At 44.6% G+C, this 26,840-nt stretch overlaps 1 protein-coding gene across 5 annotated transcripts in view; it reads right to left on the bottom strand.

The window, feature by feature from the left end:
* The window catches only part of NPHP1 (nephrocystin 1), a 68,634-nt gene that overhangs the window by 2,627 nt on the left and 39,167 nt on the right, over window positions 1–26,840 (bottom strand). For 4 of the 5 annotated variants that reach the window (XM_044925581.2, XM_044925582.2, XM_044925580.2 and 1 more), the window contains exons 12-19: window positions 22,361–22,435; window positions 19,487–19,597; window positions 18,029–18,111; window positions 15,755–15,831; window positions 14,444–14,543; window positions 3,585–3,697; window positions 1,577–1,650; window positions 407–451 (exon numbers count right to left, since the gene is read on the bottom strand). In XM_044925581.2, coding sequence (XP_044781516.1) covers window positions 407–451; window positions 1,577–1,650; window positions 3,585–3,697; window positions 14,444–14,543; window positions 15,755–15,831; window positions 18,029–18,111; window positions 19,487–19,597; window positions 22,361–22,435 — 678 coding nt within the window. Of the gene's footprint in view, window positions 1–406; window positions 452–1,576; window positions 1,651–3,584; window positions 3,698–5,492; window positions 5,641–14,443; window positions 14,544–15,754; window positions 15,832–18,028; window positions 18,112–19,486; window positions 19,598–22,360; window positions 22,436–26,840 lie in introns of all 5 variants that reach the window. The other variant, XR_006543170.1, reaches the window with a different exon arrangement.

The following is a 26,840-nucleotide window of genomic DNA, read 5'->3' as shown; positions in this document are numbered from 1 at the left end:
CTTAAAAAAATAACTGTAATATACAGTGAAATTGTACGTAACTTTGCTCTATATTTATTTCCAAGTTTCCGGTAAATGTGTTATCATACTTTCATAATTTAAAAAATAAAAAAGAAACAGAAAAAAAATCTCCCCAAGGAACATGGGAGAAGATAAAGACACTAAAAATTGAAAGGAAAAAAAAAAGTGTGTCTGAAATGACTGTGTTGATCAAGTATTTTTTTAAATGCTTAGACTCGATCACCCATGCCCTTCTTGGAAGGAGTCTTTGGAACCATAATAACGTGGTTGAACTGTCAACAGGGATTAGGAGTGTGGCTACTCCAGCTAAAGAAGACATGTGATTAGGATGTGCAGCGAATGCTGAGCACAGAACTGTGAAGTTTGGGGCAGACCGTCACATTACCTTCTCTGATCTTTTTAATGTACTCTCTTTCTCAGCCCAGGAACTCTAAAAAGCAAACAGAAACACTAGATTAACCTGAGTCTTCGCAAGTCTTTGCCACGTCTCTAAGTAAGCTTACATCAGGGTTAAACACGAGGTATAGGACCGGCTCACGTAACGAGTGGGTCTCTAGTTAGGCATCAAGTCTAAGGACCCAGAACCAGACGGAGCAGGCGGGATGTGTCAGCAAGTGACCCTTCACAAGCTACAAGTCAGGACTAATCTAACATGCTTCCCTGGTGGCTCCGTGATAAAGAGTACGCCTGCCAACACAGGAGTGCAGGAGACACGGGTTCAATCCCTGTTCCGGGAGGACGCCATGTGCCATGGATCAACTACGCCTGTGCACCACATCTACTGAGCGTGTGCTCTAGAGCCCAGGAGCACAGCTACGGAAACCCACGCACGCCAGAGCCTGTGCTCTGCAGCCAGAGAAGCCACTGCCATGAGAAGCTCAGGTACTAGAGAATTCTGCAGTTAGAGAAGAGCCCCTGCTCACTGTAACCAGAGAAAAGCCCATGCAAGCACCTCGCCCAACCAAAAATAATAAATACATAAAATTAAAAAAAAAAACTAAGAACAGAATCAGTGAAACACTAACATATCCATACAAACTGCACCAACACAGCACTTGAACAGTAAGATATCATTAAGCTTTTAAGGTAAGACAGTCATGAAAACAGAAAACTCTGCCAAATACCATACTTCTGTACAATTGTATCTGCTGAGGTGAGGAAATGGTCAGGGAGAGACAGAAGGAAGTGCAGGCTTCCCTGGTGGCTCAGACAGTAAAGAATCCCCTGCAATACAGGAGACCGGGGTTCGATCCCTGGGTCAGAAAGATCCCCTGGAGAAGGGAATGGCTACCCACTCCAGTATTCTTGCCTGGAGAATTCCATGGACAGAGGAGCCTGGCAGGCTACAGTCCACGGGGTCGCAAAGAGTCAGACACGGCTGAGTGACTAACACTTTCATTTTTATTTGCAAGTAAATTTTTCTAATCTGTGCACAAGTTTTCAGAAAAGCTTCTTTAAAGAAATAAAATACCCAGAGTTCAATTAGCCCCCCAGAAGTATGAAATGAAGACCTTCTGGGGCCCAGCAGGCCTCCATCATGACACACAGTACCCACCCTGAGTGCATCCATTATGTCCGACTCCTCCAAGAGCTTGGGGAAGGTAGCCAGCACTGGATTACTAATTAAGTCTGAAAATCAGAAGAACAGGAAGGATTTTATATAAGCTTCATCCAACATAACTTATGGCAATAGAATGAATACAAATATTCATTCAGATTGAAATTACTGTGCCAGATGATTTGCTGATTACACACTCTACCCACTTCCACCTCTTGGGGGGCTGGAACCTGTCCCCCCCATCCCCACCTGTCTCCACATCCACACTCCTGGGTTCTGAAATGAGTCTGGTATCAAGTAGAGCCTTCAGGATGGGAGTAAGGTGGCTCTGAACAGAGTAAGACTGGAAAATCCTGATTTTTCTTTCTGTGTTTTTCCCTACCTCCCTTTCCTCCTCATGACTGAAGTGTGGTGTGGTAAGAGGAGTCTTCCAATTACAAGGCACCCATGCTCTTGGAAGGCTGAGCGGGACCAGGAGGCACCAAGGTAAAGGCGGCAGAGGGCGGGCAGGTCAGGCCTGGCCCTAGTTGCCCGTTGCCCGGGAAGGACCTCAGCCTGGGGCCAACAGATGGTGGTGGTGACGTTGAAAGGAGTCGGGAGACGGCCATGTGCCTCCATACTATGCAGGAGAACACTCACATTTCACAGTCAATAAGGGTGCGTGCCAAGACGCACACCAGGAAGGACACTCCACAATGGCAAGGGCAACGGTTCTACAATCTTGGGTTCTCAGTTGAGAAAAATCCTTCCTCTAGGTCTTACTAGGCTTATTCGGATGCTCAGATCCAAATAAAGTCAACGAGTCTGAGTAGCCTTCTTACCTATTAAAAAAACCTAATAAGCCTTATCCTCTTTAAGGCGTCATGTCATTCAGGAAGTTTTTCTAGAGGCACCGAAACAAATTCAAAGGCATGTGATGACTGAAAGGCTTAAACTGTGCCTCCTTTAGCGTTACAGCTATTCCCTGAGGAACGCTGGCGCTTCTCTGAGCTCCATTTCTCCTTGCCTACCCAGGTAGTGCGTCCCTGGGAGAGAGCTCGTGTCTAAGCGCGAACTTCGTTTGTCCACGAGCGCTACGCCACCTGGGGTTCTCTCTCCTTACTCTATTCCGGCCACACTGCCTGCTTTCAACTTCAACTCCTCCAGTGCACTCAGCACCTTCTGGCCTTGGGTCTTCAGACATGCTGGTCCTTCTGGCCAGAAGGGATCCAAGCCCACCCATCGCCCCTTATGTCTCACTCCTGTCTCAGGTCTTGTCTTACATATTCCTTGCTTGGAAAAGCCTTCCTTCATCCTCCACATTAATTTAGGTTTTCCTAGTGTACGCTCTTGTTGTGTATTTCCCTTCAGAACATTTAAGGTTAAAAAGGATTATTCACATGATTTTGTGTTCGAGTTTGTGGCTCCACCAGGATAAGGATGACAGTCCTGTCTCATTCATGACAGGGCCCTGGCGTGTAGTACCCACTCAATAAAGAATATCCAGTAAAACGAAACTTGTGTAGAGGCAATTCTTACAACACATGCCAATCTCTGGCCAAGAACAATCATGTGTGACAACTCACTGATTTTTTAAAGTTACTTCTTAACATTTTACTGGGAAACGTTTCAAGCTGACGAAAAAGCTGCAGTATAGAACCCCTGAATACCTCTCACTTGGTCTCACCAATTTTATTGATGTTTAAACTTCTCGCATTAAAACCAGTTATCTGGGGGTAATTCGTTCTCTTCTCCCAAAGAGGATATGTATACCAAACACACAGTAAAAACATTATTAAAGACATTAAGGGAAAGATATGATTATATATGAAATTTGGATTTTAAGTCTCCAGAATTTAAGATGTGAAAAGTGCATATGGTAAAGAACAGAACCCACTCTGATGCTCTTCTGAATATTTCACTCCAGCTGTCACCATGAGAAGCAGAAGACACAGGCTGGCAGAGGCCACATTTACTCAGAGCATGGGGCACTGTTACAAGTAAGGGGACTACAGAGACGTCTCACCTGCACTGTTCAGGCTCATCCTGTCTTTCAGGAGAACATCTCCAAGAATCTGGCGATAGAATATCAACAAATGAACGCAGCACATGCTTCCGATTAATGTTTCTGGTAGTAGACTATTAAAGAAGAAAGAATACATTGTTTAATGTATTCATTAAACAATCCCCTATGATCCAACCTGGGGTGCTGAAGCTGGAGCTCCAATACTTTGGCCACCTGACACAAAGAATTGACTCATTGGAAAAGACCCTGATGCTGGGCAAGGTTGAAGGCAGGAAGAGAAGGGGAAGATAGAGGATGAGATGGTTGGAGGTATCACCAGGTCGATGGACATGAATTTGAGCAGGCTCTCGGAGTTGGTGATGGACAGGGAAGCTGGGTGTACTGTAGTCCATGGGGTCACAAAGAGTCGGACATGACTGAGCGACTGGGCGTGACTGAACTGAACTGATTGTGCTTTTTAAATGTATACTCACCACTCTAATGAAGAGTTTGAGTTTTGCTTAATTATTGAAAAGAATGTTAAGGAAAATTTCCTTAATGGTAAGTATAAGTTAATGGTATATAAGTTAACTATAACTAACTATAAGTTGGCCATGTTAAACTTCAAAAATCTTTTATTTTTATGTATATACTTTCAAGTCACAACTTTGAGTTACACTTTCTGTTCCACGTTTGCATATACATCCATGTCAAATGTCAAATAAAAAATAAAAGTCATCAATTAGAAAGAATGGGACTAGTCAGCTGCAAGTTTTAACAAAGCCATGTTGCCACCCCCACGCGATGTGAAGAATGCAGAAGAAACATGAGTTCAAGCTTTTTATGGTGCTGGGTGGAACATGGGAGGGTGTGACAGATCAGACTGAATTCTGACTTAGCTACTTCCAAGCTATGTGCTCTGGAGTTAATTTTATGCTTGAGTTTTGGTTTCTTCATTTGTAGAATACAGACAGTCATACCTGCATTTCAGGTTACTAAAAAGATTAAAATGAGGTAAACGTGGAAAGCTTAAGGGAATGCCTGGTGCATAGTAAGTGTTCGAGAACAAGAAACTTTCAATATTGAAGGTAAGTTGATATCAGTTTAAAATAGACCATAAGAACTTTAGGATGTTGTATGTAATTTTCATGGTAACCACAAAGAAAAAAAATCTATACACAGAAGGTAATGAAAAGGGAATCAAAATGTATCACTGTGAAAAAGTCAGTTAAAAACAAAAGACGGCAGTAAGGCAGGAAATGAGGGACAAGAAAAACAACTTAAGATGTACAGAAAATGGATAACAAAATACAGTTGAGTCCTCCCCATTAGCAGTTCCTTTAAATGTAAGTGGGTTAAACCCCTCAGTCCAAAGACATAGATTGGCAGAACAGATTTTTTTAAAAGCAGGATCCAACTGTATTCTACCTACAAGAGACCCACTTTAAATGTAAGGACATTCATAGGTTGCAAATAAAAGGATAGGTAAAGATACTCCATGCAAATAGTAAACAAAGAGAGAAGATATACTGCTCAGATATACTGATATCAGACAAAACAGACTTTAAAGCCAAAAAGCTGTTACAAGAGACAATTAAAGATGTTATGTAATGACAAGAGGGCCCATTCATTAAGAAAACATAACAATTATAAACATATATAATAAACATCAGAGCTCCTAGATATAGGAAGTGAACACTGACATAAGTGAAGAGAGAAAAAGATCTACAGTCATAGAAAGAAAGTGAAAGTGAAGTCGCTCAGTCCTGTCCGACTCTGCGACCCCATGGACTGTAGCCTATCAGGCTCCTCCGTCCATGGGATTTTCCAGGCAAGAGTGCTGGAGTGGGTTGCCATTGCCTTCTCCAGGGGATCTTCCGGACCCAGGAATCGAACCCGGGTCTCCTGCATTGCAGGCAGACGCTTTACCGTCTGAGCCGTATGTCCAGTCATAGAGGAGACCTCAGTACTCCACCTCCACTCAGGGGCAGAGCCGCCAGCATACAATGCTGCCTCACTGCAGTCGCGTCTGGCTCTGTGAGACCTTGGGGACTGCAGCCCGCCAAGCTTCTCCTGCCTGGAGGACAACCAGACAGATCAGTGAGGAAAGGAACCTGAACTACGCTGTAGACCAACCGTAACTGACAGACATACGCGGAACACTGCTCAGTAGCAGAATATACATTTTTCTCAAGTGATCAAGGAACATTCTCCAAGATAGCCATATGCTGGGCACAAAATAAGTCCTAACAATTTAAAAGACAAATTATATAAAGTATGCTTTCTTTTTTTCCCCCAAAGTATCTTTTCTGATCGCAATGGAATGAAGCTAGAAATCAACAGCAGAAGGAAAACTGGAAAATTCACAGCTATGTGGATATTAAACCTGAAGCCTGGGGCTTCTCTGGTGGTCCAGTGATTGAGAGTCTGTCTTGCAATGTAGGGAATGTGGGTTCAATCCCTGGTCGGAGAACTAAGACCCCTACCTGCCGAGGAGCAACTAAGCCCACATGTCACAACTATTGAAGCCTGTGCCACAACTGGAGAGTCCACAGAGATCCCAAATGACAATGAAGATGCCGCATGCTGCGGCAAGACACGACACAGCCGAAGGAATGATCTAAAAGCCAGACTCCTGGTGCATGCCAGGCACTCAGTGGGGATATTGAGCACTGGAGTCAACCTTAGCAGACACTCAGGAAAACGTCCTCAATCATTCTAAACATACATTTTCTAAGGGTTATTTTTAGAAACACACGAACTCTGTCACTAAGCATGAAGAAGGACCATAGAAGAATCTCAAAAACCTGGGAAACAGTGTGCTCTCATCAAAGGGGAAGACGTCTTTGAGCTAAGAAAAACCACCTCACGTTACAGAGCAGATCTTAATTTCAGAAATTAATCCTTTATTCTAATTTCTAGGATGAGAATTTTAGAAGGCAAAGTTAATCACACAGGTAACACCCAGCCTTCCAGCCAGCTGGAAGAGAACAGAGTGAATGTGACCCCCACGGGGAGTTTCATATAATTTAGATAAGAAACCTCGACCATTCTATAACCCTTGCATGTCTAGAAATGTCAAAAATGCAAGATAGATTCTCTTACCACACTTAAATTCATACACCACATTTGGTACACAGAGTCAGAAATCATCTTTTTCCAACCCTGCTGAAATTCTGATCTTGTATAAACCTGACCTAGATTTCAAGGACTGGCTGCAGAGGAACATGGCAGCTGCCTTGATGCCACCACAGGTCTTCCTGTTTTCATGCTGTGATTCCCAAGGCTTGTCCTACCTCCCACCCTCTGCTCTGTGGCTCATGTGGGCAGTGTTTCAGATGCATGCCCAAACTCGTCTCACGCTGAAAAACAGCCATTAATTCTGTGAGGGGAAGGGGTGGAACCTTCCTTCCATTCTCCCCTCCCCTTCTCTCCCAGACCAACCTGCTCCATCTGGCAAGCGCTGTGGCCAGCCTGTAGGAGAGGCCTTCAGCGCCCACTGTGTGGGCGCTCCTTTCCTCCTGGCACCTCCTCATAACACAAAGCAGTGCTGCTGGCTCTTTATCAGAGTTTCCTTTAGGGAAATTCTTTGATTTTCCCAGACCCAAGATGGCCAGAAAGCTGTGAGCTGAAGAAGTAAAGACATCCTTTCTGACCCCACAGACAGAACAGCAGAAGTACAATAAACATGATGACAGGCCCGGCAAGTAGCTTCCTGCGGCTTCCCTGGTGGCTCAGATGGTGAAGAACCTGTCTGCAATGCAGGAGACCTGGGTTCCATCCCTGAGTCAGGAAGATCTGCTGGAGCAGGGAATGGCAACCCACTCCAGTATTCTTGCCTGGAGAAGCCCATGGACTGAGGAGCCTGGCGGGCTACAGTCCATTGGGTTGCAAATACTTGGACATAACTGAGCAACTAACACACACAAGTAACACTACTATTTCCTTTATTTTTAGCAACAATACAATGGAAGTAAAGGAGAAAAAAAGATGAGACACATCAAAAGGCAAAGGAAAATAAATTTATAGCAAACTTATACCCAGGTACATGGTCTACTCCCACAAACCAGGGTTTCTCAGGATTCAGAACTGATGCACTGGGAGCCTGGGTCTAAATTTAGGGCTTTCCCTCATCAGGAGTTTAAAAACACGCCTTTGGTTTAGGATTTGACATGTACACACGTCTATGTTTAAAATGGATAACCAACAGGACTTACTGTAAAAAAAAATAAAAATTAAAAAACAATTTAAAAAATTAAAAGTCATAAAGCAGAGAGAGAGAGAAAAAGCATGCACTCAGTCAAATTGCATCATGTTACATCCCATCAAAAAACAGCTCCAGAATTAGACAGCCAAGTCTTGGTGAAAGGCAAGGACCCATTTGCTCCCTGTTTTGTCTCAGCTGAGGGTGCACACAATCACAGTTGTCTCTGTGAAAGGAGATCCAGGCTGCTTCTCTGGTCAAGAAAACGAGTCAAGGGCTTCTCCGGCGGCTCAGTGGTGAAGAATCCGCCTGCCAATGCAGGTGACATGGGTTCCGGGAGGATCCCACGTGCAGCGGGGCAACTAAGCCTGGACGCCACTACTGAGCCTGTGCTCTAGAGCCCGGGAACCACATCTGTTGAGCCCATGCCCCAGAGCCCTTGCTCTGCAACAAGAAAAGCCACAGCAATGAGAAGCCCATGCACTGCAACTAGAGAAGAGAAAGCCCGTGTGCAGCAACGAAGGGCCAGTGCAGCCAAAAATACATAAATAAAAAGAAGACGAGTCCACACTGATCCACCTGCTCCTGACACAGGGCACACAGCTGGCTTATGAGAGGGCAGGATGAAGCTGGCCAGAAGGATGCTGGGGAAACTGGGCACTGATGCAGATCGTAACTGGGCTTCCTGCCCTCGGCTCTGCCCACACTGGTGTATGGCTTGGCGTGACAAAAAAGAGCCCCTGTCCTTTCTGTTTTAGGCAGAGAAATTTGGCTAAACAAAGATGAAGGGGTTTTTGTTTTTGTTTTTGCAGCATGTGGGACTAGTTCCCTGACCAAAGATCAAACCTGTGCCTCCTGCAGTGGAAGTGTGGTGTCTTAACCACAGGAATGCCAGGGAAGTCTCAAAAGATGAAGTTCTTAAGCACCAGGGAGTGGGGACAGAGGTGGGGTAGACTTTTGGAGCAGAGAAGGAGGCTGGCTATTGGTAGCATTGTGTGTGTGTGTGTGTCTGTGTGTGTGTGTGTATGCGCGCTCAGTCATGTTCGACTCTTTGCAAACCCATGGACTCCATCAGGCTCCTCTGTTCACGGAATTTTCCAGGCAAGAATACTGGAGTGGGTTGCCATGCCCTCCTCCAGGGTATCTTCCAGAGGGGATAGAATCCAAATCTCCAGCATCTCCAGCATGGCAGGCGGATTCTTCACCGCTGAGCCACTGGGGAAGCCCCGTTGGTAGCATTAATGCCTTCTTTTTCCACCCACTATGAGAGGCAGGTCAGGGAGAGGAGCCTGAGCAGGGTTAGCCCCACCTCAAGATCCACCTCCAGGGCACACCTGAACCCAGCCTCTCACACTGAACACACAGCACAGCCATTGCACCATAGCCCACAGCTCTGCAGCAAGGCCCGGGCCTCTGGCTTCTCCATGCCCACGGCCTGTCTCTGGGACAGCCTGCTGAGGGCACAGTCCTACTGGCAGGTCCCAGGGCCCACAGTGGACACTACAAGGAGTGCACATTTCTGGATCCTGCAAGTCAGTCAGTCGTGTCTGACTCTGTGACCCCATGAACCACTGCACACCAGGCCTCCCTGTCCATCACCAACTCCCAGAGTTTACTTAAACTCATGTCCATTGAGCTGGTGATGCCATCCAACCATCTCATCCTCTGTCATCCCCTTCTCCTCCTGCCCTCAATCTTTCCCAGCATCAGGGTCTTTTCAAATGAGTCAGCTCTTCACATCAGGTGGCCAAAGTATTGGATTTCAGCTTCAGCATCAGTCCTTCCAATGAACACTCAGGACTGGTCTCCTTTAGGATGGACTGCTTGGATCTCCTTGCAGTTCAAGGGACTCTCAAGAGTCTTCTCCAGCACCACAGTTCAAAAGCATCAATTCTTCAGCGCTCAGTTTTCTTCATAGTCCAACTCTCACCTCCATACACGACTACTGGAAAAACCATAGCCTTGACTAGACAGACCTTTGTTGGCAAAGTAATGTCTCTGCTTTTGAATATGCTGTCTAGGTTGGACATAACTTTCCTTCCAAGGAGTAAGCGTCTTTTAATTTCATGGCTGTAGTCATCATCTGCAGTAATTTTGGAGCCCAAAAAAGTAAAGTCTGACATTGTTTCCATTGTTTCTCCATCTATTTGCCATGAAGTGATGGGACCAGATGCCATGATCCTTGTTTTCTGAATGTTGAGTTTTAAGCCAACTTTTTCACTCTTCTCTTTCACCTTCATCAAGAGGCTCTTTAGTTCTTCTTTGCTTTCTGCCATAAGGGTGGTATCATCTGCATATCTGAGGTTACTGATATTTCTCCCAGCAATCTTGATTCCAGCTTAAGCCTCCTCCAGTCCAGCGTTTCTCATGATGTACTCTGCATATAAGTTAAATAAGTAGGGTGACAATATACAGCCTTGATGTACTCCTTTTCCTATTTGGAACCAGTCTGTTGTTCCACGTCCAGTTCTAACTGTTGCTTCCTGACATGCATTCAGGTTGCTCAAGAGGCAGGTCAGGTGGTCTGGTATTCCCATCTCTTTCAGAATTTTCCACAGTTTATCATGATCCACACAATCAAAGGCTTTGGCATAGTCAATAAAGCAGAAATAGATGTTTTTCTGGAACTCTTTTGCTTTTTTGATGATCCAGTGGATGTTGGCAATTTGATCTCCCATTTTTCTGCCTTTTCTAAAACCAGCTTGAACATCAGGAAGTTCACAGTTCACATACTGCTGAAGCCTGGCTTGGAGAATTTTGAGCATTACTTTACTAGCGTGTGAGATGAGTGCAATTGTGTGGTAGTTTGAGCATTCTTTGGCATTGCCTTTCTTTGGGATTGGAATGAAAACTGAGCTTTTCCAGTCCTGTGGCCACTGCTGAGTTTTCCAAATTTGCTGGCATGTTGAGTGCAGCACTTTCACAGCATCATGTTTCAGGATTTGAAATAGCTCAACTGGAATTCCATCACCTCTACTATCTTTGTTCGTAGTGATGCTTCCTAGGGCCCACTTGAATTCACATTCCAGGATGTCTGGCTCTAGGTGAGTGATCACACCATCGTGATTATCTGGGTCAAGAAGATCTTTTTTGTATAGTTCTGTGTATTCTTGCCACCTCTTCTTAATATCTTCTGCTCTGTTAGGTCCATACCATTTCTGTCCTTTACTGAGCCTGTCTTTGCATGAAGTGTTCCCTCGGTCTCTCTGATCCCTTGGTGTCCCTTGGATCCTCAGAGTGGAGCCCAATTTCACGATGGCCCTCAGGGCTCTCTCTGGGCTCTGGGAGGAGAGTTGCGTGCACGCAGAGATGAGATGAGGGAGGCCAGGGACCACAGGTGGCAGGGCAGAGCTTTTACACCAGCAGGAAGAGCTCTACCTTGAAATCACTTCACAAACATTTTTCGGGTGCCTACTATGTGCTGTAACCAACAAGGGCCTCTACTCCTGAGGTCGGGGCTGAGGGCTGGGGGCCCTTCTTTGAGAACCCAGTACACAGAAGAACATTCGCGGCTTTGGGAGAATGGGCCCAGCAATCTGACCACTGCTCACCCAGTCAGATTGATCTCTAGATTGTAAAGCATATCTCCAAGCCAGTATTTGAAGCCAAAGAAACACTATTAAAAGCTGTACTTGAAAGATATGCTTGGAAGTACTTTAGACTCTGGAAAGCTTATCAACCAGAGAAGCAGCAGGTGGTTGAAGAAGTAAGAAGAATGAGGCTGAACAGGATTCTAGCTTTCCTTTTACAAAGACTGCTTCTGTGCTGCTGCTTCTTTTTCTTATCTTGAAAAATAAAAATTGTTCAAGAAAAGACTGGCCAGAAAGGGGGAGTTTATAGGCTCTATGGACATCCGGGGTGGTGGGCAGGGTGGGGGCAGCCAAGAGTGAACAGTACCCACGAGTACACAATTAATGGTTGTTGAAAGATTGAACTGTTAACACTATCATTATAAAACACATGTCAGTACTAGTGATAAGAGCCAGGGATATTTAAACTGCGAGCATGATCCCAGCTGAGGAAAGCAACCACTCACAGAGTGCTCCAAGTCTCCCTGAGCCTGAGCACCCGCCAGCAGTCAGCGTCCCAGCGGGGCTGCCCCGCCGCCTCCGCCTGTTCACGAGCCGCGCGCTCCCGTCCACCTCCTGCGCCCTGTGTTCTCCACAGCCCCACATCGTCGCATGGCACCTCCTTCCAAACTTCAAAGCCTGAGTTGAATTTCTCTGATATTACCAGCTACATAGCACATCCTCACTTGAGCAAGCTCAATGACAGCACTGCTACCTGCTATGGTATTTACATTTACCTACACGCGTGACACGTACATTTACCTACACGCGTGACACGCACATTTACCTACACGCGTGACACGTACATTTACCTACACGCGGGACACGTACATTTACCTACACGCGGGACACGTACATTTACCTACACGCGGGACACGTACATTTACCTACACGCGTGACATTTACATTTACCTACACGCGTGACATTTACATTTACCTACACGCGTGACACGTACATTTACCTACACGCGTGACACGTACATTTACCTACACGCGTGACACGTACATTTACCTACACGCATGACATTTACATTTACCTACATGCGTGACACGTACATTTACCTACACGCGTGACATTTACATTTACCTACACGCGTGACACGTACATTTACCTACACGCGTGACATTTACATTTACCTACATGCGTGACACGTACATTTACCTACACATGTGATATTTACATTTATCTACACATGTGACAATACTAGGGCTTCCCGGGTGGCTCACACAGTAACGCAATGCAGGAGACCCGGGTTCGATTCCTGGGTCAGGAAGATCCCCTGGAGAAGGCAGTGGCAGCCCACTCCAGTATTCTTGCTTGGGAAATGCCATGGACAGAGGAGCCTGGCGGGCTATGCACTTCACAGGGTCACAAAGAGTTGGACATGATAGATCCACTGAGTACACATGCACACGTATGATAATAATGGTAATAATTATTGTGATACTTATTGTGTATTACTGTGAGGCATGCACATAAATACTTGGCAAATGCTGTATATATTCTCATTTCCTTAAACCTCTTTAGAGCTTGATGGGCTTGATATTATTATGTCCATTTTAAAGACACAGACCTTGAGACCCTGAGAAAGATGGTAAATGGTTTGTCCAAGAGACTCCTGAGCTGGACATGGATAGACCTGGGATGCCACCCATGTAGAAGCTCCCGAAAGAAGACGCAAACTAGAACCACCATGAGATACCACTAATCACTTATTAAAATGGGCAAAACAGGAAAAAATCAATCATATCAAATGCTGTCAAGAATGTTGGAGTAACTGGAACTCTCATATGTTGCTGGAGAGAGTATAGAATAGCCTGGTCATATTGGAAAACAGTTTGGCAATTTCTTATAAAGTTAAGCAAAGGCCAGATGATCCAGTAATCTCACAAGAAAGGAAGATATAAGTCCACACACACAAAAAAACTCCTATGCAAATATTTAGAGTAGCTTTATTCATGATTGCCCAAACCTAGAAACAACTCAAATGTCTCTGAACTGGTGAATAAATAAACACATGGTGTATATCCACCAAATGGAATTACTAGTTAGAACAAAAAGGAACAAACCACTAACACATGGGGCTTCCCAGGTGGCTCAGTGGTAAAGAATCCTCCTGTCAGTGCAGGAGACACAGGAGACTTGGGTTCGATCCCTGGGTTGGGAAGATCCCCTGGAGAAGGCAATGGCAATCCACTCCAGTATTCTCACCTGGAAAATCCCATGGACAGAGGAGCCTGGCGGGCTACAGTCCACGGGGTCACAAAGAGTCAGACACGACTTAGCGACTGAGCGCGCACGCAGGCATGCACTAACACACGCAATTTCATGGATACATCTCAGTTGTGTTACGCTAAATGAAGGAAGCCAGACGCGAAAGGCTGTACATCGTGTGACTCCATTTGTGGGCCATTCTGGAAACGGCAGAACTGGGAGAAGAAAACGGACCAACTGTTGCCTGAGACCAGAGCCAGAGATTTGATTACAAAGGGGCATGCGATCATCTTCAGAGTGACAGAAATATTCTTTATCTTGACTGTGTGGTAGCTACATGACTGTATACACTTGTCAAAACTCAAAGAACTTAAAGTAAAAGGGGTAAATTTTACTTGTGTGTAAATTATACCTCAATAAACCTGACATTTTAAAATATTCCCCAGGGAATTTCCTGGCAATCCAGTCATTAGGACTCTGAGCTCTCACTGCTGAGGCCACGAGTTCAATCCCTGGTCTGGGAACTATGATCCCACCAGCCATGGGGTGTGGCCAAAAAAAAAAATTCATGATGATTTTTTAAAAAAAGTTCCCCAAAGTTCCCTAAGGGAAAGATCATGGATGATAAGCCCTGCTTAGTCGAAAGCGTCTATACTACTTTTGACCACGTCCATCATTTGTACCAACTGGTAAACTGAAGAGTAAGTTAATCTGAAATGTATTATTATTCCATTTCCCTACTGATCCTTGGCTGAAGAATCAGTGAGGAAAAACAAAAAACAAAACAAAACTAACAAATGGTGACTGAGCAGGAAGAGAAGCTGGAAGCAGAGACGGTCCATAAATGATGAATGAGCCCAAGTTCGCCAGACAGGTAACGGCGGGTACTAACCTTAGCGTGCTCCTGGATCGTCTGTTCAGAGATCTCAGTTTGACTAGAAGTTGAGGCTGCCTCCTCATTGTCATCAACTGATGGAAAACACTACCATGTGCTTTTAAAAAAGAAAAAATAAATATCAAAACTTAGTGCTTAGGCAGTGAACGTGATAAAACAGTATTTTACATAAAATTTTATAATAAAAATAAGACAAAGTTTCTTCAGCACCAGGAATGCTGAATTGTATGAAAGGCAGCAGCTGCCCATTCACCCTAAATGAACTAATGAAGCACCATCTGCCCTAAAGACCTTCAGAGGTCTTACCTGATAGCTCAGCTGGTAAAGAATCTGCCTGCAATGCAGGAGACCCCAGTTCAATTCCTGGGTCAGGAAGATCCCCTGGAGAAGAGATAAGCTACCCATTCCAGTATTCTTGGGCTTCCCTTGTGGCTCAGCTGGTAAAGAATCTGCCAGCAATGTGGGAGACCTGGGTTTGATCTCTGGGTGGGGAAGATCTCCTACAGAAGGGAACAGCTACCCTCTCCAGTATCCTGGCCTGGAGAATTCCATGGACTGGGGTTGCAAAGAGTGGGAAATGACTGAGCGACTTTCACTTTCATTTTCAAAGACCCTCGAAGGTTCCCAACTGGACCACCCCTGGAGCTGCCTCTACAGCAGATTCTTAGCATCATCGCTGCTAGATTACAGAGGAAAGGGGAGTTTAAAAAGCATCTCTGACCTCAAGTGGAACTAACTGTATCCCAGACCCCAGGACCTTCCTGTTCCGAGAGGGTGGGGCTGGCATTGCTGCGTGTCCTAAATCATGAAACAGGGAGACGGCTGTCTGAGGAGCCAGAGGGGAGTTTCAGATTTGTCAGGCTCTGAGATCCGAGAGGCAAGTACCATAAATGTTTGCCTGACTCTCCATGTTCCCATTATCTAGCACAGCGCCTGGTCAATGGACACATCGAAAGATGCTCAGTGTTTCTAGAGGGCAACCTGGCATGTATGCCAGTGACCAAGCAATAGGAAAGCACTGAATTGGCCAGTTCTCTCAGTTCTGAGGCCCTGTGCTCAATGAAAAGGAGCCAATACAGAGCCCTTACGCTTCCTAATTTCCTATGTTAAAGTCTCACATGTGCCACCAAGGAAATATTCACTTAGATGGAAATGATTAAGATTTTAATATCAAATGACATGCTTTTAAAAATGTAAATTCAGGTGAAAAGTGTTAGGCTTTTTAGACTATAGCTGTCTTCTTTGATGCATCTTCTGCTTGTTTAATCTTTAAGGAAAGGGAAGAAAGCAACAGAAAGAAAGTGGTACCTCTTGTGGATACTGAAGGGTCCACTTCAACACCTTTTTCATAAGGGGTGCCTCCGTTCAAGAAGAGCTTGTAAGTCCTACAAAAGGAAAGCACCAGTGTGCACGTGACACTCACAGTGCAGCCGGCAGCGGAGCATTATTTTAGCACAAGCACGTTCACATTTTATTCATGTCTCATTCATTGGTAAATGAGAGTGAAAGTTGTTATCCTTCCCTAGGGTCATCCTCTCAGTAAACTGAGTCTCCTTCTTAACTGTGAACGATACAAAATACATTTTCCACATTAAAGTGAGAAAGATTAACTGATGTCATTTTGAGGCTAACGACTTGTGCCATTTAAATGTTTTTTTCAAAAGTTTTGAATCATCACTGGAAATAAAGCTATTATGAATTTATACTACTTTTAAACTGCAAAAGTAACATGTAGATTGTTGTAAAAACTTCAAATGACATGGAAATGATCAATAAAAACCCGAAAACTCCCTCCCTGTCCTTTCCTGCCTAGTTTGGTAAGCCCCTTGTCCTATCTTTTTCCTGTACAAATTATTTTGAAACAAATTCATACACACAATAAATCTCAAACTGACACACATTTCCTTCTAAAGTTGCCTCATTAACCCGTGGCACTGCCTCCCCAACTCTGCTCCCCAGAGACAACCTCCAGGAACAGTTTCCACAGGCACACGAGCACAGCACTCTGTGAAAAGAAGGGGCGTTAGCACACACATGGCCCTGCACCTTGCCGGTTTCAGCTTAGAACACACACTGGAGATGTCTCTGCATCAATACACAGGCCTCCGTCTCATTTTAAAAAATTGTTTAAGACTTTAAGAAAGATTGGATAGACACACTTTTCCCTCCTAGTAAGCACAACTAAAAACCCTGAACATTATTAAAAACAGAAAAACAAAAAACCCACAAGGAGCCTGGACTTCTACATCTACAGGCGGTACTGGGTTAGGGCTGAGGGGTGATAGGTGCCCGCCCCTCCCTCCAGAGTGCCATCGGGAGGACTCTCACCTCTGTTCTGCGGTAAGGTCGTGCCCACCCGTGGTGTCAGTAGAGGACGAAGGGGGCAGCATTATCTGAATTAAACCTTGGGGATAGGAACTATTATAATCCCATTTTAAAGCTGGGGGAAATTGAGGCTTGGAGACATTACAGAACCCATTGACAGTTACACAGACAGAGCCCAGGCTATGGCCCTGAATTCTATCATTCCAAATCTAGGGTCTCCATCATCATCCTACTGACTGCCCCTCTGCATCCCTTCTGTGAGTTTCTTGTTTATATCCTAGACTTAGATTTGTGTGTGCACCCACTTTCAAATTTGGATTCTCTTCTTAGTTTTTGAGAGCTCTTCTTATATTAAAGATAATAATCTTGTGACTGTTAGATACTGGATATATTGGAAATACATTACAAACATTTGCTTTTGGTCTTAAATTTTAAATTTGTTTACAGTGGCTGCCGCTACGGGGACTATTGACCTAGCTTTCCCACTCTTTGGTGAGAATTAGGCTCTATTTTGGGCTTCCCTGGTGGCTCAGTGGTAAAGAATTCACCTGCAATGAAGGAGACTTGGATTCAAACCCTCAGTCAGGAAGAGGCCCTGGAGAAGGGCATGGTAACCCACTCCAGTGTTCCCGCCTGAAGAACCCCAGGGACAGAGGAGCCTGGTGGGCCACAGCCCATGCGGTCACGGAGTCTGACAGGACTGAAGTGGACTGAGCACATGAACACATAGGCTCTGTCCCGGCACTGTGAAGTGTGCTAATACCACAGGAAGTTACTGAAAGAATATTCTCAGCAGACACTGGTGCAAACATTGTTTAAAATACCTTTGCGATTTGTGTCATGTCTCCCCTGCTAGGATGAGATCACATATCTGTTTTCATACACTACCTTAAAAGAGTATTAAAGTGAAAGTGAAAGTGTTAGTTTGCTCAGTCATGTCTGACTCTTTTGCAGCACCATGGATCGCAGCCTGCCAGGCTCCTCGTTCAGATCTCCCAGGCAAGAATACTGGAGTGGGTAGCCATGCCCTCCTCCAGTGGATCTTTCCAACCCAGGGATTGAATCTGGGTCTCCTGCATTGCAGGTAGATTCTTTACCATTTGAGCCACCAGGGAAGCCCCCAAAGAACATTAAAATCAACATTAAAAAGCCCTCTCCCCTCAAGTTACTGAAATGTGAAACCTGAGGTGTCTAGATTCTAAAAAATGAATTTCCACAAAATTACCCACTTGGAGGGAATACATAAACCCAACTTACTTTGCTGGAATAGGAATTCCAGTGGTGTCAAAAAGTTTCAGAAACACCCAGCCACAGCTTAACTCTCCTCTTTCACCAGTGGACTAGAAAATAAAACTGGGTATGAACCTTCATGTCTGAATCAGTCAAATCTATAAGCACATACCAAGTTCTTCTAAAAGGAATAAAATTAGTATTTGCCTTTAGAACTAAAAAGTTCTTCACAAGAAAACAAAGTGAAAGCCAGGGGAGGCCCACTGGACTTGCAGGGCGGATGGTAAAGGCAGGATGTCAAGTGAAAATCTGACCTTGTTAAGTCGCTCCTGAAAAAACCCTAAGCCTGATGCTAGGACGACCGCTGCTGTTGTTTCTTGAGTGATATAAATATGCTGGGAAGTGATCCCAGATCACATGAACGCTATGTGCGAGCAGGAGGCTTTGGGTCTCGGTGAGAAACGGAATGAGTCACTTAAGTCATTGAAGGGGTGCCCTGCTCAGAGCTTCACCCCCAGCCCCCGCCAATCGCCAGAGGCCAGTGCATTCACCTGGGGGTCCTGCTCCTCGCTCCCGTCCTACACACCAACACACACGGATGAATGTGCCTTAATGAAATGCAAGGGCAGGACTTCCCTAGTGGCGCAGTGAGAACCTGTCTGCCAACGCGGGGGACATGGGTTTGATCTCTGCTCCGGGAAGATTCCAATGCCACGGAGCAACTGAGCCCGTGCGCCCCCACGCTGAGCCCACGCGCTGCAACTACCGAGCCCGCGCTCCGCAACAAGAGGAGCCGCTGCAGTGAGACCCGCCCGCCACGACAGTAGGAAGCCCGCCCGCAGCACCGGAGCCCCAGCGCAGCCAGAAATCAACAATGAGGGAGGAAGTTTTAAAAAAAGAAAGCAAAGGACAGCATAACTCCATTAATGGAATTTAACAGCCGGCTCTCTGGGTTACCATGAAGCCAAGGACACACACCACACCCGTGAAGCTATTATTAAAATATGGAAACATATATTACCACAGACCCTCATCCGCTGATTGAAGAGTTTATATGATGTAAGTTAATCCAAGTTTCTGATGTTCCCTTAATAAAAATGACCACTCTGCCAGGTCCCTTCATTAGAACCCCCATTTACAAGGTTAAGGGCACTCTGACCCTCAAGGACAGAGGTACCGCTCTGTGCTGGAAAGCCACTGAACATCTATCACTTTCTGTAAAGTCCCATCTTTTTCAAATCTTCATTTTTATAAAGCACTGGAGTTCACTCCAGCTATAAATACAAAGAAAAAGACTTGCTTTAAACACTGCTGAAAAAGAAGCATCATAAAAAAAAAATTAGAATCACTGCCATTTCCATTCCTCAAGAGGTTAATATTCTATTAAACAGAAAAATCTCAATTATTGTTACTAAGAACAGACATTTAGAAAAAAACTTCCCTTTTAACTGATAATCAGAAAGCTTTATCTTTTAACTGACATACATTGCGAATATAAGAAATTCCAAGTTCAAATAATATTCCAAGATCTGGAGAGGAAGAGTTGGATCTGATGAAACAGTCGCCATCAAGCAGGCAGGGCAAGATGCCAGTAACCTGAAACAAGGCAGAAAACGGAGGTTACTAAGAAGCATGGAGAACGGAGGGAGGAAAAACAGCGAGGTCCTGCTGTTGGGCAGGGAGCCAGAGTCACTGCCCTGTGACAGACCTTAACGGGAAAGAGTACAAGAAAGACCGAATATACACGTGTAACCTAATCGCTTTGTTGTACAGCAGTAACGAGTACACACTGTAAATCAACTACACTTCAATACAATAAATGTTTTTAAAATGACAGGACAGTTCAGCTCTATCATCTGCATCATAATAAAAGTCTTTTTTAAGATTTTTAAAATATGTAGACCACTTCTAAAGTCCTTATTGAATTTGTCACAATATAGCTTCTGTTTCATGTTTTGCTCTTCTGCTTGCGAGACCTGTGGGATCCTAACTCCCTGACCAGGGATTGAACCCACAGCCCCCACATTGTAAGGCCAAGTCTCAACCACTGGACCATCAGCAAAGTCTTCAGGGTCTTTTAAAGGAAACAAAAAGCAGATGGATTGGACTCATCTATACCAATGGTTTGAAATTTTAAAATGTAATTTTTGTGCTGAAGAAAACTACCTTTACGTTCACTTACTCTTTGCTTAGAGAAGAAGCTAATGCAAAACAAGCACTGTACCGAGGTCTTCGGAGGTATTACAAACATAGTTTGATATAGGATAAGACTTTTGGAGGGCAGGGGGGATACTGCATGGCACACGGGATCTTAGACCCCCAACCAGGGGTCAAACCTGTGCCCCTTGCAGTGGAAGCTTGGAGTTCTAACCACTGGACCACCAGGCAAGTTCCTGATGAGATATTTATATTAACCACTGTCCTTTGCAGACAGGACTAAAATTATAACCTGCATACACACTTGCCCAGTTTCCCTGAGGCAGGCCTTGGAAATTTTCCTTTCCTCTCACTCTTCCTGCACCACAACATCCCTCTTCCTTGCCTATAAAATCCCACACACCCTTCAAGATCAGCTTCTCTTCTATAAAAGCTGCTTCTCTGTGGTTCCACAGAACCAGGAGCCCCGCAAGCTTTCCACTCTGCCTACGTCACAGCTGCCAGCGCCCACTGCACGGAGTGACTCTAAGGATTCAGTGAGAAGACGCCCTAGCGGCTGCCTCGGTGCCCAGCACGCGGTCAGAGCTCCGCACACGGAGGATATCGGCGCTGTATATGTGTCTGCCTCTTCTGCACCAACACAGAAGCTCCCACAGCGTCCAGGAAGCATGCCTCACACCTAAAGGACGGACAGTTAATTCACTCACAAAGGAACCTATACGTACTAGTTATCCCTTCCATCAGGGCATCTTCATATCCAGGAGAACATTAGAAAAGTTGTTGGGCCAAAATGAAAGCAGAAGGATGCTTAAAAGACCAAACTGGAGGACTTCTCTGGTGGCCCAGAGGGTTAAGACTTCACCTTCCCATGCAGGGGGTGCGGGTTTAATCCTTGGTCGGGGAGCTCAGATCCACCTGCCTCTCGATGAGAAACCAAAACAAAAAACAGAAGCAATGTTGTCACAAATTCAATAAAGACTTTAAAAATGGTTCACATTAAAAAAAAGATCACACTGCACTTGGAGGGGTGGTGCTGTGGACAAGTGTGGACCTGTGCAGCCCACAGGCGAGGTGGCCGGGCTCCTCCCCGTGCTGTGCCCACGTGGTGAGCCTCTACCTTGCTGTGAGATCTCTTGATGCAACAGGAAAAGTTTAATGAAGGGTTCTTGGGGTCAGTGACACAAGGGAGTGAACCGTGGGAAGGAAGCAATGAAACTGGAGGTGGAAAAAAGTAAACAGAACTATAGACAACTAATATTATTAAAAGAAAGACATCTTCATCTCCCCGGCATCTATATGACACTGACTCAGTGGCTTGAAGCCACTTAACCTCATTCCTGTCTTTGTTCGTCTCAATCTTGACAGTCCCTGGATGTCAAGGGATGATCGGTTCCCTAGCTGTCACCCATGAGTTTATCTGAAGAAAGCACAGCTCTCCTGAACACAGCTGGAGACCGCATTAAAAAAAAAAAAAAAAAAAAACACTTCTTAAGAGATGCTAAGAGTCTCTTTTAAGGTTTCTCTTTTTGTTTTCATTTTCCATCAGACAGAACTTTCTAAAATTGAACCTTGTGATTCATTGAATGAGATGATTCATAGGCATGGTAACTTTGGTGAAGCAGAAACGAGTGATTTTTATCAAAGTTCTCAGAGAACATTAAATAATGTAAAGGTTCAAACCTGGCACCATATATTCTGTGTTAGATAAAAATACGTTATTTCAGGAATTTATTGTTCTTGTTCAGTCACTCAGTTGTGTCCTACTCTTTGCAACCCCATGAAAGGCAGCACGCCAGGCTTCCCTGTCCTTCACTATCTCCCGGAGTTTGCTCAAACTCATGTCCATTGAGTCAGTGATGCCATGCAACCATCTTATCCTCTGTCACCTCCTTTTCCTCCTGCCCTCAGCATCAGGGTCTTTTCCAAAGAGTCAGTTCTTTGCATCAGGTGGCTAAAGTACTAGAGCTTCAATTTCAGCATCAGTCCTTCCAGTGAATATTCAGGGTTGATTTCCTTTAGGATTGACTGGTTTGATCTCCTTGCTGAACAAGGGACTCTTAAGAGTCTTCTCCAGCAACACCAAATACACCAGAGTGTCTTACCAAATACATTTTGATAATCTTACCTTAGAAACTAATTGCATAATACTTAATGGGTAAAATAAACTCATGTTTCACTCAATTCACTCAGCAGATTCCTTACCTGGGGAGAAAAGGTCCATGTTTTGGGCTTCTTAGGTTGCCACGTGGCCCTGACTGTGTGAATGTTGCTCAGAACCTGAAATGAGATTTTCCCATTTGGAATCATACTGTTGGAACATCACCACCTCCATGCTCCAAACAGTGAACAGCGGAGCAGAGGGAAAGAGGGTATCTTTCTTCTTTGGGTGATTCTGTATTTCTTTTTTTTCTTTTTACATCAACTACATACATAACTTTTAAAATGATTAACAAAAGGGGCCATGTGAATGCTCTTGGAATGGGATGGGGTGTGGGCGGGCCCACGGGGCCTTGGGCAACTGGCAAGCTGAAGTGTGGCCCCCGGGCTGTGCCCTAAGTGCCCCATCGCTGAGACCATCCCGCATCTTCACGAAAAGGAATATGTTGGGCTGAAGAGCTGGGTGACTGGGCGGGGCAGGGGCCCAATGGAGGGAAACAAGGGAGAAGGATGTGAGAAGGTGAGCCTGGCGGTGCTTCCCTGAGGAGCAAACTTGTGTTAGCCACTCAGTCATGTCTGACTCTTCGCAACCCCATGGACTGTAGCCTAGGAGGCTCCTCTATCCATGGGATTCTTCAGGCAAGAACACTGGAGTGGGTTGCCATTTCCTTCTCCAGGGGATATTCCTGACCCAGGGACCGAACCCACATCTCCTATATTGCAGGCGGATTCTTTACTGTCTGAGCCACCAGGGAAGCCCTTGAGGAACAAACTAAAGTGAAAGTGAAAGTCGCTCAGTCATGTCTGACTCTTTGCTACCCCATGGACCATACAGTCCATGGAATTCTCCAGGCCAGAATACTGGAGAGGGTAGCCGTTCCCTTCTCCAGGGGATCTTCCTAACCCAGGGATCAAACCCAGGTCTCCCTCACTGCAGGCAGCTTCTTTACCATCTGAGCCACCAGGGAGGCCCAAGAATACTAGAGTGGGTAGCTTTTCTGTTCTCCAGTAGATGCTCCTGACCCAGGAATTGAACCAGAGTCTCCTGCATTGCAGGCAGATTCTTTAACAGCTGAATGAACTAAGCCAACAGTAAATCATACTGATCCTCTACACACCTCATTACGTTAATAGTGCTATTTCAAACATATCCTTTTACATAAACATATATAAGCAGCCTTGTGAGCGCTCCCCTGTCTGCTGCAAGCTTCGCTATAGTCCTTGGGCACTTCATTATCCCTCTGAAATACCCATTTGCTTGTTCATGTAACATATAACTGAGATATTTTTGTAAACCAGTGCTGTTCTGGGCACTGGAAATACACAGCAGTGAACACAACAGACAAGTATCCCTTGTTCATGGAATTGGCAAGAGAATAACCAAACAGACTCACGAAAAGTGAACAAATCTGCCTGGCGCTGATGAGCACCGCAAAGTAAAAGCTGAGGAGGAGGGTAAGAAGTGTGCTCGGGGGTAGGGGAACAGTGATTAACAAAGCCAAGTGTTGCAGCTCTTAAAAACAACAAAAGAACTGACAAGTGAATTCAGACTCAGCTGTCTGCACTAATAATAGACTGTACTAAGTGAAATACGTAATATCTGAGAGAGTAACCAGAAAACTAGGAGAAATTTTAGGTATAACTGACCTTTCAAGAAATATGGCCCACAGGAGCATTTTACGTGCAATGATAACAAGATGGGGCAGTGGGGAGTTAAAGCACGTGAGTATCTTGGTGTGTTAAGGAGGAATATAGAAATACAGAGTGATTTTAGATTTATGAGAATAATCTACAGCTAAGTAGGAAGCCTAGAAATTTACATACTGCAAACTGAGAGGCTTCAAAACAACCAGGTGACAAGGCCATGGATGGCTATTATTTTTTTTTCTGCATGTTTCTATGCATTTGAAATAGTTCCTAGTTTAACAAATATTGCTAATTTCAATAAAAGTCAGGTTGTAGTGTAAAATATCTGTAAAAGGAACTACTACTGCTGCTGCTAAGTCACGTCAGTCGTGTCCGACTCTGTGCGACCCCATAGACGGCAGCCCACCAGGCTCGCCTGTCCCCAATTCTCCAGGCAAGAACACTGGAGTGGGTTGCCATTTCCGTCTCCAATGCATGAAAGTGAAGTCACTCAGTCGTGTCTGACCCTCAGCGACCCCATGGACTGCAGCCTTCTAGGCTCCTCCGTCCATGGGATTTTCCAGGCAAGAGTACTGGAGTGGGGTGCCATTGCCTTCTCCATAAAAGGAAAAAGAATAAGCAAATTGGAAGATTATAATGTTCAAAGATAAGAGTCTAAATGTGAGATTTAGATTTGTTTTCTATTTCTCTTATTATTGGCAAAATAGGTATATAGTTTGTTGATGTATTATTTCTTACTGAGTTCTTAAGGCTTTTCAATCACTGTTTAAGGATGAAACATACAATGATGGTTGATTATAAAATGTGTCAAATATACCAGACAAGGTAAAAGAAACTTACAGCACAGCCTAAGCTTATCACCTAGATTCTGCCATCAACATTTTACTTCACTTGCTTTATCACATATACCATCGAACCATCCATCAGTTCATCTTATTTTTTGATACATGACAAACTTGCAGACATAAGTAAACTGTTCTCTAAATATGTTAACATACATAGCACAGAGTTCATTATTTCTTCACAGTTTTCTTTTTGATGGAAAATTTAATACAATGAAATTCAGAAACCTTATTTTTATCGTCTTGTAATGTCCAGAGGGGGGGAAGGAACGTGGGCTAGGCACCATAGGCCCTAAGGAATGACACGGCAAGTGCTTCACTGGGGGCCTACAGAGGAGCCTGAGCCTCATCAGGGCCCCAACGCAAGGAGACACGCGTTTCCCCAGAGGTGTGCGCAGAGGCCAGGAGGCGGCCGCGCTCGCCTGGCAGGGACGGCGCCAATGCGTGCCGCAGTAGGAGCAAAGCTCATCAAGACCCACACTCCCAGCTCTCAGATGTCTAGGATACCATTTTTAAAGAAAAAAATCATTCATTATACCAAATACCAGGAAAATCGCAACTTAAGTGAGAAAAGAATCAAAAGATAACAACACTAACTCTGCTCAATGTCTTGCAGCAGCCTGCATGGGAGGGGCGTTTGGGGGAGAATGGATACCTGAGTATGTATGGCTGAGTCCCTCTGATGTCCACCCGAAACCATCACAACATGGTTAATCAGCTGTATTCCAATATACAGTTAAAAGTTAAAAAAAAAAGATACCAACACTAAGATGACTGATGTTGGAATTATTTGAAAGGCATTTTAAAGCAGTCATCTAAAAATGCTTCAATAAACAACTATGGAGATGCTTAAAATAAATTAAAAAACAGAAAGAAATATGGGGTTTCAAGAAAGAAATAAGGAAATTTTAACAAAAAAAGAAAAAGAAAGAGGACCCTAATGGAAATTCTAGAACTGAAAAATACAGTGAAAGTGAAAGGGTTAGTCACTCAGACAGCCAGGCTCCTCCGTCCATGGGATTTCCCAGACAAGAATACTGGAGTGCGTTGCCATTTCCTTCTCCAGGGGATCTTCCTGACCCAGGGATTCAACCTGGCTCTCCTGTATTGCAGGTAGATTATTAACTGTCTGAGCCACCAGAGAACCCCTAGTTTGAAAACAGACACATACACACACCTACACAAGTCACTGAATAGACTCAACCACAGAACAGAAAAGAGAGAAAAGAATCAGTGAGCTTGAAGACAGGCAAACAGAAATTACACAGTCTGAACAACTGAATAGATGGAAAGAAAATGGTCACAGCCTCAGGAACCTATGAGATTATAACAAAACATCTAATGTTCATGCTATCTGAGTCCCAGAAGGGAAGGGAGTTTAGAGTTGGAAAAGTATTTGAGAAAATAATGGCTGAAAAATCCCCAAATCTGGCAAAAGACATAAGCCTACAGTTTAAGAAGCTGAAAAAACCCTAAACAGCATAAATCCAAGAAACCCATGACAAAGTATACAAACTTCTAAAAACTAAACATAATATCCTGAAAGCAGTGAGAGAGGAACCCACCTAGATTCACCCCTAGGGTAGAAGCAATTCCAATGAAGCGGAACAATATTTTTTAAGTGCTTAAAGAAAAGAACTGCCAACCCAGAGTTCTATATCTAGTGAAAATATCCACCATGAATAAAGGGAAAGCAGGCACTCTCAGATAAAGAAAAACTAAGAGAATCTATAGCCAGCAGACCTACCCTAAAAGAATGGTTAAAGGAAGTTCTCTAAATAGAAAAGAACATGATAAAAGAAGAAATCTCTGAATAGCAGGAAGGAAGGAAGAAAGAACAATGGAAAGAGTAAAAACAAGGGTAGGGCTTCCCTAGTGGCTCAGTAGTAAAGAATCTGCCTGCCAATGCAGGAGACATGGGTTCAATCCCTGATCCAGAAGATCCCACATGCCCTGGAGTGACTAAGCCCATGTGCCACACCTACCAAGCCCGAGCTTTAGAGGCCAGGGGCTGAGACTACTGAGCCCACGTGTGG

The sequence above is a fragment of the Bubalus bubalis genome, chromosome 12 (genome assembly GCF_019923935.1).
Source record: "Bubalus bubalis isolate 160015118507 breed Murrah chromosome 12, NDDB_SH_1, whole genome shotgun sequence".
Lineage (NCBI taxonomy): Eukaryota > Metazoa > Chordata > Mammalia > Artiodactyla > Bovidae > Bubalus > Bubalus bubalis.
This window is presented reverse-complemented; position numbering and strand designations above follow the sequence as displayed.